The 15,155-nt window shown below is 37.7% G+C and overlaps 1 protein-coding gene across 15 annotated transcripts in view; it reads right to left on the reverse strand.

The window, feature by feature from the left end:
* The window catches only part of C2CD5 (C2 calcium dependent domain containing 5), a 62,950-nt gene extending 49,140 nt beyond the window's left edge, over positions 1 to 13,810 (reverse strand). For 11 of the 15 annotated variants that reach the window (XM_057405210.1, XM_057405208.1, XM_057405206.1 and 8 more), the window contains exons 1-7: positions 13,734 to 13,810; positions 9,601 to 9,687; positions 7,553 to 7,724; positions 5,197 to 5,292; positions 4,642 to 4,797; positions 4,026 to 4,224; positions 1,323 to 1,474 (exon numbers count right to left, since the gene is read on the reverse strand). In XM_057405210.1, coding sequence (XP_057261193.1) covers positions 1,323 to 1,474; positions 4,026 to 4,224; positions 4,642 to 4,797; positions 5,197 to 5,292; positions 7,553 to 7,724; positions 9,601 to 9,687; positions 13,734 to 13,772 — 901 coding nt within the window. In that variant the 5' untranslated portion in view covers positions 13,773 to 13,810. Of the gene's footprint in view, positions 1 to 1,322; positions 1,475 to 2,439; positions 2,565 to 4,025; positions 4,225 to 4,641; positions 4,798 to 5,196; positions 5,293 to 7,552; positions 7,725 to 9,600; positions 9,688 to 13,733 lie in introns of those variants that run through there. The other 4 variants (XM_057405207.1, XM_057405205.1, XM_057405212.1 and 1 more) reach the window with 2 other exon arrangements.
* Between the last annotated feature and the right edge of the window lie 1,345 nt (positions 13,811 to 15,155).

The following is a 15,155-nucleotide window of genomic DNA, read 5'->3' on the forward strand; positions in this document are numbered from 1 at the left end:
TTGACAAATTCACAGTGAGCTGCCACCTCCACAAATCCAGAACATTTATTGCAGCTATAAGGATGACCACCTATGTTGCATTTAAATTCTTTACATGACATGATCCTTACAAAGGAAAAACTGATTAAAAGAAGCCAGTTTTTAAATATTCAATAAGCCAAACACATGAATTTATGGTTCTCCTATGTAATAAGAACCCACTTATATTTGTAGAGTCCTTTATACAAGTGACCATGTCAGATTACCTGAAAAACAGTCAAAAAAAAAAAACAAAACCGCTTTTGTTTGGGTTTTTTTAATACAGGACAGAGAAGATAGTACTAAGAAAGGCAGCCTTGTAAGTGGGAACATTTTAAAACAGGTGTCTGGGGGGGGAAATGGGTAAAATATTTAATATAGCTGCTTTTGAATGCAACATTTTACTTATCTACTTGGAAAAATTCTTGCAAGGGGTGCTAAAGTAAAGCTAAATCAACTACTTTAATATGCTTTAAACCTCTCTAATTAGATGGAGACAAGAATGTTCTGAGCTTCAAATACCACAATTTAAAACACCATTTAAAAAGCAACTTCTATGAACAATTCTGCAAAATATTTTGCCCTACAGTAGCAAAACTCCAGGCACTGGTCACATAATGGAAAATAGACAATAATTCTTTGAGTTGTGCTGACATTATGACTGGCATGATTGTAACCACAAGCTAAAAAATAAGTAGGGAAGATTAAGTTGAAGAAATGATGATAGACCAATGGAGAAAGAAAAATGGCTTTTGAAGATGGCTGGCATCTAATTTAAGTTAAAGATGTACAGTGTGTATGGAAAGCCATTTCCATATACCAAGGAGAATAAGAAGACAGCAACTGCTACATTCCTAGTATTGCATTTATAAAAAGGAGATAAAAATCACAGATAAATGTATCCAATATAGCACAACACATTTGGCTTGAAGACTACATAGTTTTAGTACTACTGCCCTTAACATACTGTGGTGAGAAATGTACTCCCATGATTTGTAATATGAAATGGAGGAAATATGAAAAAGGTGATTACTTAAGAATCCCTCAGTGCTCCCAGATTTTTAATTTTTATTTGAATACAGTTGCGTTACAAATGACATTTTAATGTTATTCAGAATAGTGGAAATATAGGCAGGATTTAAATTTTAACCCTACAGAAATCCTTTCAGGCTTGAGGCATGCTATCTAAGTCTCCAATTTCCACATCATTTTGATAACTTAAATGCCAAAAAGCAAAAAGGGGTTGAATGGAAATATAAAAAGAGAAACACAAATTAAACAAAAAGCGGGTGGAAGCGCCTTACCAGTTTTGGGTGTCAAACTCAAATCTGTGTCAGAAGAAGAGGACTGTCGACTGTAGGACTTGGAAGGTGAAAAGGAATAGGTTTGGTTTTTCAGAGGGGTGGAGGGTCCTGATGAATGAGTATTGGGATTGGGATCTTCATTGAAGGGAATCCTGCCAGAAGAAGGTGGAAACATATTCAGTAATCCTGTGCCAAAGGACCTGGCTGACAGCAGCATGATCCAACACCAGGATGGGATTGGGGCAGGGCCAGCAGCTATTCCTGAGGTGCGAGACTGGGGATGAGGCCAGAGGCAAAGAAATGCTGGTTTACCCATTCAGCATTCTACATTTAGATGCTGATAATCTACAATGAAACAATTAAGCCAAATGAAAGGCATGAGATGAGACAAAAAATAAAATATATACAAAAAAAATTAAAAACAGTTTATGGCTTAAAAATCTGGTCAAATACACAATGCTGAGTTAGTTTAATAAAGAAAAAATGATTTAAAATTATATTTGTGTTTATACATATTCATACATTTATGTATATACACATATATGCATTTTAAGGAAAAAAAAAAAAATGTTTCCTTATCCTATAGCATCAGCAGCATGCCACAGCTAAAAACAGAGAAAAGAGGAGAGTCTTTAAGGGAGCAACTACACTGACAAACAGTTCACTTATGCACAGACTGACTTACCTGCTCTCTAAAACCATCTCTTCCACAAATGGCACATACCCTTCCTATTACTATTTCAAAACCTAAATACTGTATCTGAATTATGCCTGAAAGCAATCATGAATGCCAATTAAAAGATGATTTCCTCCAATATCATGAATGTTTCCCATATGCATCTACTTGGTTTACTTCATTTATTAGGAAGTAAGCCTGTTAAAAGAAATGAAGAGTGTGGCTTTGTGGAAGAGACTCCAATGTATTTGCAAGGAACTATTGCCTTGCTCCAGCAGCTGCACAGAGTAGTTCTTCACTGACAATAGAAGGTGTCTCCATGAGAAAATGAGGAAGAAAAGATGGGTGGTACCTGCCTACACTCCCTGCCTGCCTGCACTTTGCGACCACTTTGCCTGTGGCCTGTCTCTCCCCAGCTCTTGCGTCTGAGCAGTCTCGTACCAGTGTAGATGAGAGTGGGAACAGACACAGAGAAGTTCTGAGTAAGTCGTGAGCCAGTAGCAGTGTGAATTGGGCTGTTGTGAGTCGAACGGCATCCATGGCTTGGCGGATGAACCAGCGGAGACCTGAGAGAATTTGCAGCCAAGGTGGAAGAAAAGAAAACAATACATACAAACAGGTTGCAAAGTTATGTTATAAATGATTTCAGGGAAGTTTAGCTAGAGGAGATGTCTTATTGTAAGCAGACTCTAAGTAAATTTAAATTCCTAGCATGCAAGAGTCCAGATGAAATAAAAAGAGAGAAAGGAACAGCTTAAGCACTAGCTTGTGAATGTGCACGAGGGCATCAAGTTAGTAAAGCCAAGAATAAGAAGCATTAGTTGATTTTGCTGGTTTTGAGAAACACTCCCTTTTTTTGGACTGAGGGATTCTTACAATATTCACCACCAAGCTGAACATGGATTATCTGGGGGGTGGCATTAGCACATTTTGCTCCAGGGTGAAAGCTACTGATTTATTTATGAATGCTTTTTAAATTGGTAGTTACCAGGCCCACCTTTTCTTTTTTAATCACCGTTATTTTATGCTGCATTGTATCCAGAAGCTCTTTTGATGCTAAATTTTTAAAATTAAGTTAAACAAGCTATGATGTGAAAGAGAAACCAGTAATTTTGCCAAGTGAGAGCATACCGATGCCTGTATGACAAAAATGCCTAATCACTACTGCAATGACACAACAGTTCATGAAAATGGATACTTTATTAATACCTCCACAATCATAGCATAAGCAGTATACTTTTTGGTGCTTCTTTTTCCTTCCAGAAATTGGATCACTCTACCAAACAGAAATTAACTAATTTATCCAAATAACAAAGTAGTATCAATTTACAGATGACTGCAAGTATTTTTCTATTAATTTGTATGCACATTTTAAAAAAATGTATTCAAACTGTGCTTGGTGCTGCACTAGGTATCAGAAAGACCAAGAAATTCTGTCTCTCATCATCTGCAAGTACACTATTTAACTAGACCTGTTTTGCAATAGCCCTACTTGTTTTGCAACAGTAAAAAGCAAAGCACACAAAAAAAGACAAGACTACTTCAGGGTCATTCACTAAGTCACTGACAGAACTGTCTGAATTCAAAGTTTATCTTTTCTTATATGCTCAGCATAAACAGATAAATCTGATTGTACTGAACTTAGAAAATCTTGAACAGAAGTTATGTCATAAGAAGCCCTCACATAAGTGTTTACTGTACAAACAGAGTCAAAGCAGAACTAATTATTAATTTGGAAATTGGTGGATTGCAACCCAAGGATATGTAATACCATTGCTATATAAATTCAAAAAAGTCGTATTAGGTAAGGATTACCACTCCAACTTCTAAGGAAATAACTTAAGCAATCCAACCTAAAACACTTCAAAACTGTGCAATATAAACTTTGTTGCAGACAAACAAAACTACAAAAGAAAAATAAATTCTGGGAAGAAAAAAAGAAATCACACCAGTTATGTAAAATTGAATGAGTATGAAAAGAAGAGAGATGAAGCTTGTTTCCCTACAAAATATTAATTCATACTTACTCCTTCATTTCTTTGGATGGGGAGTTACATGCAGGTAAAAATGCTGATGGGTTACTTAGTTTATCCAACGTGCAAGCTGTTCCTATGGCTCGTACTACTAGTCCAGACTCTCCCTCCAAATCAAAACACTGCAAATAACCAACAACAGCATTTCCTCTCATCTCAAGCACTTTCAAGCCAATCTTCCTTTGCAATTCACCTACAAAACAAAACATAATTAACTCATAATTGCTGCTGGAGCACCTCGCACATGAAGACAGGCTGAGAATATTGGGGCTTTTCAGGCTGGAGAACAGAAGCTGTGATCAGGCTGGAGAAGAGCAGCCTTCAAATATCTGAAAGGCACCTACAAGGATGCTGGAGAGGGACTCCTCATCACGGACGGCAGTGACAGGACAAGGGGTAATGGGTTTAAACAGGGGAAGTTCAGGGAGAAAAGTCAGGCACGATGGCCATCAGTTAGGACAACAGAACCTTCAGAAACAGAACATACTGTGAACTAAAATAATAAACATAATTACTACTAAAAATAATATGCAATATTGTCTTAAGTCACATATTTAAATAGTGAATGTTTAAAAGTAGCAATAACCATTACAGCCTACATGTTTAATACCTGACATGAGTGAAATAAGTCTTTGTCTAGCCTCATTTGATGCCCTTGGTGTACGAATTCGGTCTATCCACTGGTATTCTGGGTCTTCATTGACTACAAGCTCTTCCACAAATCCATGAATTATTACTGCTCTGTAACACTTAGGAATGGATGTAGCTGTTAAAAGAAAATATATATATATATATATATAAAAAAATGTAAGGCATAAGTCTATGAGCCAAGAATTACAAGAAAAATATAAAATTACACATAATGAGTGATGCTAACAAGTCCAGAAATTAATGTACACAATTTTGTGTTAAAATGTGGCCATACCCAAGGGGGATATTTACATTGTTTTAAAATACAGACAGAAAATATTTATTTAAGAAATTTAAGTAAACTAAACAATTTTCTGCATTTACTACTGTCTTCAATGTAATCTCCACTAGGCTTATGCTATGAGCTGGTAAAAGAAGGGAAACTGACAGAACAGGGTAAAAAAGAAAAGACAGCGGGGAGAAGGACGGGTGGGGGGAAGTTTTCTTTTCAACAATACCTTTTTCCTCTACTTACTGCAAAAAAACTTGACTCCACAGGATGACTGCCTAAACCTGTTTAAATCATTGAAGAGATCTACTTTCACCACCACACTGATCTCCCCACGTATACCTGTCAATGAAAACCACAAAAAATTAGAAGCTGTATCAGAAACTAATATAAAACTAGTCATATTAATTAATATCTATTATTAGTAATTAATGTACTATTAACAGGGAGTTCTGCAAAGAAGGTACTACAACCCTGCTAGAACAGTTCAGCTCAACTGGCAGTTCATGTATCACTTCTAGCCTGGCCCAGAGCACCAGGAAGGTATTTCCTTGCCTCTCAGATCTGCTTCAGTGCTGCTGCATCAGAGGATGTGTCTAGTTCTGCCAAGTCTTTGAGGCTGCAGCTGGACAAGCAACAGTCCTCAAATACATGCTGCACTGAACAGGAGTTCAGAACTAAAATGAGATTGGGAAAAGAGAATCCATCAGCCTCCTGATACTGCAGTGGCCTCTGCTACGGTGTGTGATGCTCCTGTACAGTCTCCCTGCTCCTGTGACCTGCACCATCAATGCAGGACGGGTATAAATCAGTATAAGGACTGCGACCACCCCAAGATATCCTAGCACAAAAGGTTGGAAGTATTAGCCTTGAGTATGGCTGCTTTAAAGCTGGAGTCTGTACACATCACAAAGCTCTCGCCAACACCAAAAAGCTTTTACATTTTCTCTCTGAAATGCTTTCAAAACCGCAGCAAAGCTACTCTCTGTATTTCAATCCAATGAGAACATGCACAGTTCTTTCTAGAACCACAAAGTGGCACAGTAAATGTTTGTAAAATACTTTGACTATGAGAAGAATTATGCAAAAAAATAAGGTATTACAGACTTTTTAGATAAAGCTTAATTTTTGGCCACAATTAAACATCACTAATGGAATATTTTACACAGCCATTCCTTTTTGAGTTTTCTACTTTCTTATTCTTTCTTCTTTTTCCCCACCCAGTAACATAATCATTTCACATATTACAGGTTCTGACATATTGAGGACTAAATTTCTTGATGAGTCTGAACTCCAGTGCCTTCAGAAGCCTTTACCATGTAAGTATATAACAAACAAAAGCATTAAATTTGTACGTTGACTCTGACATTAGTACAATAAAGTTAACTAGATCTATCTTCCAAAATTCCAATAGAAAGAAGCCTTCAGTTACTATAACAGGAAGTGCCCTGGGTTGATATATTTTCATAGACAATCATGTTGAAGTGCAAAGAAAAAAACTAATAAAAATTTATAAACTTTTTTTTTTAAAGGAAGCATGAGTTACTGTTTGACAAGGATAAAGATAGTTAGAATCTACTGGTATGAGCATGAAAATACAAAAATTCTAATTCTGCTTAAATAGAAAACAACTGTGAAATATTAGCAGATCTAGAAAAATACAGAGAAATCTAATTCTCTCAGTGATACAAGTTGTACGCATCTTAAGAAAGGTGTTCACCTAATTAACTTCAAACAGAAATGTAGAATAGTAAAATGTGAAGGGAATAAAAGGATAAGAAAAATAAATGTATATTTCTCAAAAAAACCAACCTCTTCAATATAACTGTTTTAAACATAAAAAATAGTTCGTATCAGTAATGTTGATGATCTAGTAAATACCGTTAATTATGTTCCAACAACAATTTATAATTAGCTCTTAAGATTGTTAGGTCTATGTAAAATGGATAATGAACAAGGGTGGTACTGGCAATGACACAGATGTTTTGAAATAAGGTATTCAAGCAGCAAGCTAATTGCTGTAAGTCAACCTTGACCTTCTGGAACAAAAGCTGTGTTTCATTAAAATCAAAGGCAAAAATACCATTAACTTCATGTTCTCATACCTTCAAGATATTCTGATGAAATCTACCTAGCACTGAGAGTAATTCCTGCAGGGAAAAGGTACTTCATGCTGAAGGTATGTCACATCCTGTCCCTCCATCTCAAGTGGAGTTTATCTCGCATCTCAGGAAGGCACACCCCAAGAGCCTTCAGCAAGACTATATTAGTTTAGTAAACATACAGCAATTGGAAAAATATGTTTGGATTATTTTTTATTTTACTCTCAATTTTGCAGTAACTATTTTAAATACCACGTGAAGATTTTTTCCACTTGTCCCAAGTTCTATGGAAGACGTTCTGCCAAGCACTGGTCTGAACTACCATGCCAGAAATTTTCTCATGCCAGAAATAAGGAAAAAAAACACCAGAAAAGAAGCTTTGCAGCTCACAAGGCTAAAATTATTACAATTTTCTGAAGGCAGCTTGCATAAATGAAGATTGCAAGAAGCAGATTACATCTCAAACAACATTGTTTTACTTTCAAATTAGCAAGTCTTACCATGAATGGTATCATAGATGGGAAACCATCCCGAAATAACTGTAGCTGCTTCACTGTAGAGCAAAGGATCAATATCTATGTACACTTTGCCAATGGCATCATTAGCACTGTAGGTATCATGATCAAGAACTGTGATCTGGAGAGGCTCATCTTGTAGCTCTTCATCATCTACCTAGAAACAAATATTAACACGGAATCTTAGTATTTTTAAAAAATGCAGGGAAACACTGCTGAAAAACAAATGCAAAAAGAAAGAGGGATGCACGGTGCTGTAACACAGTTAGATCTGTAGTTTTGATTTCCTGTATCTAAACAACACACTCACTTATTTCGATTTTACCCTTCACGGGCTAGTGAGATCCTGAAGCCACAGTTACCACTGGGAGAACAGAAAAGCAAGATTACAGTAATTACACATTGTAAAATTGCACATAATTTGTTTTGAGTCACATTCCCTAGATTGTTTACCCATCTGCACCAAAAAAGTATGAATACTTTTCATTTAGAAAAAAAGGAAAATTCAAGATAAAGCATCTCAGAAGACTGCTATACTCCGAAGTTATGATTACTGGTGTTCTCACCCTCCCAAACTGCTCAGTGGCTTAAAAGAGGATATTTTATACAACCAGCTGTTAAAATCCAGTCATTTCAGACATGCACTTTACTAAGTAAATGCCACAATCTACCTGCAGACACCTCAATTGTTTTTTACGATATACAAAGATAGAAATTATACAGCTTTCTGTGCTGAACATCACAAACCATGAATCAGGTTTGCCAGGTGCAATGGGATGACTCATTTAAGTGTTTACAGCACTATAGCCTTGCAAAAGGATCAAACTCCACACACACACATGTGCACACACACACACACACAATGTCTAAAAGAGCTAGTGTTTTTCCACTCTTTAAAATGTGGAATTCTTTTTTCTTTCCCCCACTGTTGCTGTTTTCTTTCCCAAATCCATTTTCCATGCAAAAAGATAGGATTTTGAGACTTTATTATTGCCAAAAAAATCTCTTTCCCTATGAACAGAGTTAACCCTCCAGACAGATCAGGTCTTTCCTCTCCTCCTAAAAGATGACCCCAGACACTGAAAGATAAAAACAAGAAGAAAAAAAAACCCCACCTTTTTACTACCTTTTTAGTCAACACGGATTGCTGATTAAGAGATGCTCTTAAGCATTGTATTGAATAATAATCTGCCTAACCTTACTATTCTATATTTGCTCAAAAACGCTTCTAACATTACCAGCTATTACATCACTTAGTACATGTACACAGTTTCAACCATGTTTATGCTGTGATATTACCTTAGAACACTATAAATGACAGAACGATTAATTCAATTTTTTTAACAACTAATTTACCCCTAACATCTTTCTCTGTTATTAAAAAATGAAGGAAAAAGAATAATTAAAAAAAAAGAATACGTGAACAGTTGTTCAGGGCATAACATCAAAGAGTATCGATGAATTATATCCTGCAAAACATCAAGAAGCAATTACAGTAACATACCGAGTGCTCTCATTATTACATAAGGAAATGGGAAAATGAAATGTCCAACAGTTGTTGTCCAAGCTCTTTATTTTGTAATTTTCTCGTAGGAATTCTCTGTTTTCTTCTCTGCCAAGTGCATTATTTTTGCAACCCATGGTGACATTTTCAATACCAATTAACTTTCCTTACTAAAATTACCCCTTTAAAAAAAATACAAGCATACTGATATACAAAAGCCTGATTCTTCATGCTATTTTCCCCCCTACTTTCACCTCTGCCTTGTCTTTTTTAGTATTACCCAGGATAACATCTGAGGTGGATCCAATCTGGCAAGCTTTTATCTTTACAAACAGCTCTGAAAAGCCAAAGAGACACCTTTAGCAAACAAGCTCTCACTGTAGATAGGTTTGCTGAAAAGGCTTCATGTGTATTTAAACAAAAAACACTTCACCTCTCAAACTCATTTTCTCCCTGAAATGATGTTATTTCATTAAGGGCATCTAAACAAGAATGTGTATATAGACACAAACTCTTAAAAAATACTTACTTCAAATTTGAACCACTCAGAATTCCACTGAGGATTAAGAGATTTGGGATACACATCTGTCTTAAATGTTGTATTTCCAAATTTTACCTAAAAATATAAGCATGCAATTATTAACAAATACTAATAAATTTAGAAACTCATCAATTCTACACATGCAAATAATTTCAAATAGATTATTTCAATAATATCAACAAATCCTTTTTAGTAACATCAGCTTTTTTTAATCAATTCACATACATCAGTAGGTAACTTTCCATGCAACAACACCACTTCTGGTATATCTCTCTCCTTTCCTCCTTAATCACTTGATAAGTGGAAATACCACTTCTATTCAAAGTGACCTGTATACTCTCCTTGGCTTCTGTTTAGAAAACATGTAAACAAAAGTATTCTATCTAAATATTAAGAGCTAATGTCCCACTACTGTTCTCTCTAGGGTTTCTAAATCAACTTTATTGACAATTTATAAAAGAAACACAGAAATGAGAATGGTAACATTGGTAAATTTATTTCTGAAATTTAAGAAATCTCCCTAGATGCACACCAGAAAATAACTGAAACCATTTCCATTAAGTGCAACTGCAATATGCTGGACACATACCAGTAAATTCAGAGCAGCAAGGGGGAACCTTATCCAATTTTATTCTTTTCTTAAAATATAAAAAAATTACAGAAAGCATATGGGCAAAAAAGATAAAGGACTATATGTATCTATACACACATGTCTCTACATACCCCTGTAACCATCAGGTACTGAAGATCAAATATTCTTCATAATTCTATTGATTAATGCACGTAATAGCCTATATCAGGAATCTCCATTTGGTCTCCATATTGGTCTACGTCAAGAAAACCCCCTTTGTTTTGGGTTTTTTGTCTGTTTTGTTTTTAAAAAGTGAAACAATTTCTGTGGTGCCCCATACAAGAAACAATGCTGCCCAAGGCAACTTTATTTCACTGAAGCTCTTACTACAAACCACTCACAAACACTTGTAGATCTCTGAATGTTGCCTCTAAAATTAATTAGTACTTCATACCAAGTATCTGATCATGCTTACAAATACCCAAAGTTATGGGGTTTAATTCATTCAAAATTTTTAAGAAAATAATGAGTGTGCTGTCATAAAAGAAATGCTGAAGTTAAAGACAGCTGAAGATTCTGAATATTGTTTTCTTTTTAAATTCTAAATAGATTTTGGAGACTAAATTTAGGCTTAACTTCGGAAACATGTATGGCAATTTTTAAAATACTTTTGCTCAAGAAATTATTAAATAAACACTTCATAGCTTTCAGTAATATGGTGATTATTTTGTACAGGTGCATACCTCAACTCTAGAGAGATTCTGAACATGCTTTAGGCTTCTTAATTAAGCTGGTTGCACTTAAGCACCACAGGACTGGATTATGAGCTCACATTGAGCTATGTATATATAACTGTACATACCTCAGTCAATAGAACTCTGTATAGCATTTATGACCAAAGAAATAAAAAACCCGTGGGGCCCCCTACTTGATTTAATGAACAGTAATGCTTTTCAAAAAAGTTACTTCAAAGTTTTCAAGTTAAAAGCCAGAGTGGTATGAAAACACAGGACCAAGCAACCTTAGTGTAAAAAATCACCCAGCTATTAAAAGGTGGATGCAGCCTATATGTGTACAAAAAAACTAACAGCACTGCCACTCAGAACATGTATTCATACAAAGCAGTATAATAAAGCGATACTGACACTAGTTTTAAATGAGCTACCTTAGGTATCAGAAGCTGCCAAGGAGGAACAGCCCAGAGCTCCACCCAACCTATTTTTACAGGTTATCTAGGGAGTAAATTAGCTCCCTTGGAGCCCCAGGCAGTTATAACTGAAGTTCTCCAGTAGTCAAGCTACTTCATTAAAGCCAGTAGAGATAATCAAGCACTATACTGCTGTCTGCAGTATAAATTTAGAAGCACAATTACAGAAGAAATTGTGCTACTTTGCTCCGGATCACACATGCTAGCAAAGTCCAAGTTGTGCATAACCTGAGCCAAGTCTTCTCCTATTTTCTTTTGTAATTCTAGAGTAATGTTAAAGGCTAGTAATTAACTAGTACCTTAACATTACTTCTGTTTTTCATTTTTATTAAAGTGAAATCACTTTGTAAACGGTTTCATCAACCTTACACAGAAAAATAAAATAGCTTCAAGCTCAGTTTAGTTTGAGATAAATGTCAAAGGGGCAATTTCCAGTCTTCCTAAGTAACAGTCCTAACAGCAAGGCGCCACCTACGTATTTTGTTAGCCTTATTTGCGCCAAGACATTCATGAAACTGCACATTAACCCAGCTAAGCAAACTGATCTTTCTGAAAAGTCCTATTTCCTTTATGCTAAGGTAGTCTTTTAACTAGATCAATTTTGCAATCTGTCTTGCCACACACCCAAGACAGTAGAGTTGGCACAGACGGAGGAGGGTTGGGAACAAATGGCCAACAAGACAGGAGAGCTGTTTCTCCTCCACAGTAAAAAAAACAGGCCAAATGAAACTCATTAGCTGCATTTCCCATTTCCCATTCTCACAAGTAGCATGCGTGTTGGGGGTCATAGGCTATTCATCAAATTTGAAATTAAAGAGCAGTCCATATAAATGAAAAATTGACTGATGAAACATTTGAAACCAAACACTAAAATATGAAGTTAAATGACTGTCATTCCTGCAATAAAATAGAAACGTGTACTATTTCAGCTCCATTGAAAAGCATGCCAAATACATTTTAGCTTTATTAGCAATGTCCTACTATGCAATGTGTTTAGTGTCTAATGTCAATCAAATTTTTAAGCACCAAACAAAAATCGGGACTTACATACCCAAAATCTATTTTGATATTAATATCAGACTTTCCAATTTATACAGTTCTAGAACAACATTCTGTCTTCCTACCTGAATTCCAGTGTTGTGTCAACCTCAATTAAAATTTGTGGTAGAAACATGCATTCCATTTTTAAACACCTCTTTGCTTTTTCTGTATGATTTCTGAATCTATGGAATGTTCCTGAAATGTTCCAAGTTATTCATATCGGAAATAATGACTCATAAAACAGAAGGCTCACATCAACTTATTTTACAATCCCTTCCTAAGAAATACCCTATATATTGCCTGTTAATTTTATAATTGTAAAGAAGGCTGGAGTTAGATACTTCTGGTGCAACAAAGTGATTTAAACAAGCAGACAATATTAAATACTTTGAATCACAGAATCGTAAAACCAACTAGGTTAGAACAGACCTTTAAGATCATCAAGTCCAACCGTTACCCCAGCACCGCCAAGTCCACCACTAAACCATGTCACTAAGGGCATCTATATGGTTTTTGAACACTTAACAAGGATGGTGATTCCATCACTTCCCTGGGCAGCCTGTTCAATACCTGATCACCCTTTCAGCGAAGCAATTTGTCCTAATGCCCAGTCTAGACGTTCCCTGGCACAGCTTAAAAAAACAATTCAAAAATATTTTAGCACTTCAAATACTTTAAATAAAAATGAGAATATTGGTCGAAGAGTAACGCCTGTACAACCACTCTGCAGACATATATTCACAAACACAGATGCCTTAAACACGCTTTTATTAATTCTTCATCCGGCTTGCCATACATCCATCAAATCCCGAAATGGATTCCATTTGGCTGCCTGAGCAATAAGAGCCATTTATTAACAACCGCCAGCCAGGAGAGGCTTAAAACAAACAGGCCTATTTCTAAAACATCATTTGAATTCTACATGCCTGTCAGCTAAAAATCAAGGATAAACCAGAGACTGCTTTCACAACATCCCAGCCGACAGGAGCTCAGAATGCTCCCCACCGTGCCCGCGCCCTCGCCTCACCGCCCGGAGAGGCTGCAGTCGAGGGGGCAGGTCCCGGGCCCAGGCCGAAGGCACTAAACGCGCCCAAGGGCGGGCGGGGCAGCTGAGGAGAGCAGCAGCCGGCTCCGTACACGACCACGGCGGCACCTGTCACCGAGGCGCAGCCGGACGTCTGGGGGTGTGTCCCGTGCCCCTCCGGCTCGGGGGCGCCGCGGCAGGGCCCGGCAGCAGGTGCCTGCCAGCCCTCCTTCCCTCCCTCCCTCCCCGATGCACCGCGCGCCTCCCCTCCCGCAAACCTCCACAAAGGCGTCGGTGAGGTCACTGGCGCGGTCCATCACGGGCAAATGGCGCCCTGCCACGATCTTCTACGACAACATGGCGCTGCTGTTACGGGGACCCCTTTGGAAGTCGAACGCCGCCTCCTGGATGGGTTCCCCGCTAGCGCAGCGGCGGCGCTCCCAAGTCAGAGTGCTTGAGCGCCGAGTCATCGATGCCCGGGGCTGTGGGCGGCCCGTGGCGGTAGTGGTACGGTGTGAGTCGCCTCCAGGCTCCTCACAGCCGCGTCAGGCCGGGCCAGCTCTGGGGTTGGGCCGCTCTGCGTCCCTGACCGGTGCTGCCGGCTGGTCCCACGGTCCGGGCCCGTTCTGCCCTTTGATGCAGCCTCGGGCTTGAGGGCCCGTTAACGGGGAGGCGTGGAATATACGTGCATCTCCTGGCACTCGGTGGCAGAATCGTTTAAGGGGTTTAAACCAAACCCCGTGGGTTTATTGTCGTTTGTTTTTTTCTTGTTGTTGTTTTGGGGGGTATGTGCAGATTATTTGAGGGATTATGAATCGATTAAAACAGAATTTAGTTAAAAGAAGTAGGATTTGATACGGTTCTCATAGCCAGGTTTTGACGTTCTGATGCTTGAAAAGCTCTTTGTTTAGGAAATAGTGCTGTGGAAGCTTAAGGAACCTAAAGGACCCAGGCTGGCCGAGACTTGCCTCGGGTATGTGCCCACCACTGAGAGTGTGAAACCAGAGTGTGTGGTTGTGAACAGGAATATAAAAGAACCTTTTTGCTTTGATAAAGGAGCTCCCAGATGTTGAACTAAACAGTAGATCCAGTTGGATTATTCTCCCTTCTTTCTAGTCTTACAACAAGACTAACTCATATTATGGGCTGGTATGCGATACTGCAAACATAAACCACATGAACAAAATACAGTAGTGTGTAGCATAGCGAATTACTGTATACAAGATCTTTGGTTATCTGTCCTCCAGCTAGCCACATTTAGTCTCACCGATAAAGCATTTCCTCTCTTAGCTTATTTCGAAGTTATCTTTGGAACAAGTCATACAGTTGCTAGTATTCATCATATTTCTGAATAAATTACAAGCAGGCTATGTGTGTGTTTTTTCCTCATGCATCCTGTTTGAGTGGAGTACTGCTGAGGCTGCTCCCAAAGCAGGATAGCAGCAAGGAGCAAAGACCCAGGAAGGTACTTAAACCCAGAAAACATGCTACTTATGTTAGGGTATTAATTTAGACCAAAAATACGATTTTGAATGGAATCTCCTGATCTCACCTGCTTAAATGTTTTTGCTCACCTGAAATTAATTTGGATAATACCAAATTGAAAAGTATAAGCTAACAATACACAAAATGCATTCCAGCTGTTTCAGGGCATTTGGGCTGTAACAGTAAATTAAACCCTGTTGAACGGTCTTTATTTT

This window comes from Pezoporus wallicus, unplaced genomic scaffold (genome assembly GCF_028554395.1).
Source record: "Pezoporus wallicus isolate ANWC-B61680 ecotype Strahan unplaced genomic scaffold, APGP_CSIRO_Pwel_v1 contig_6789, whole genome shotgun sequence".
NCBI lineage: Eukaryota > Metazoa > Chordata > Aves > Psittaciformes > Psittacidae > Pezoporus > Pezoporus wallicus.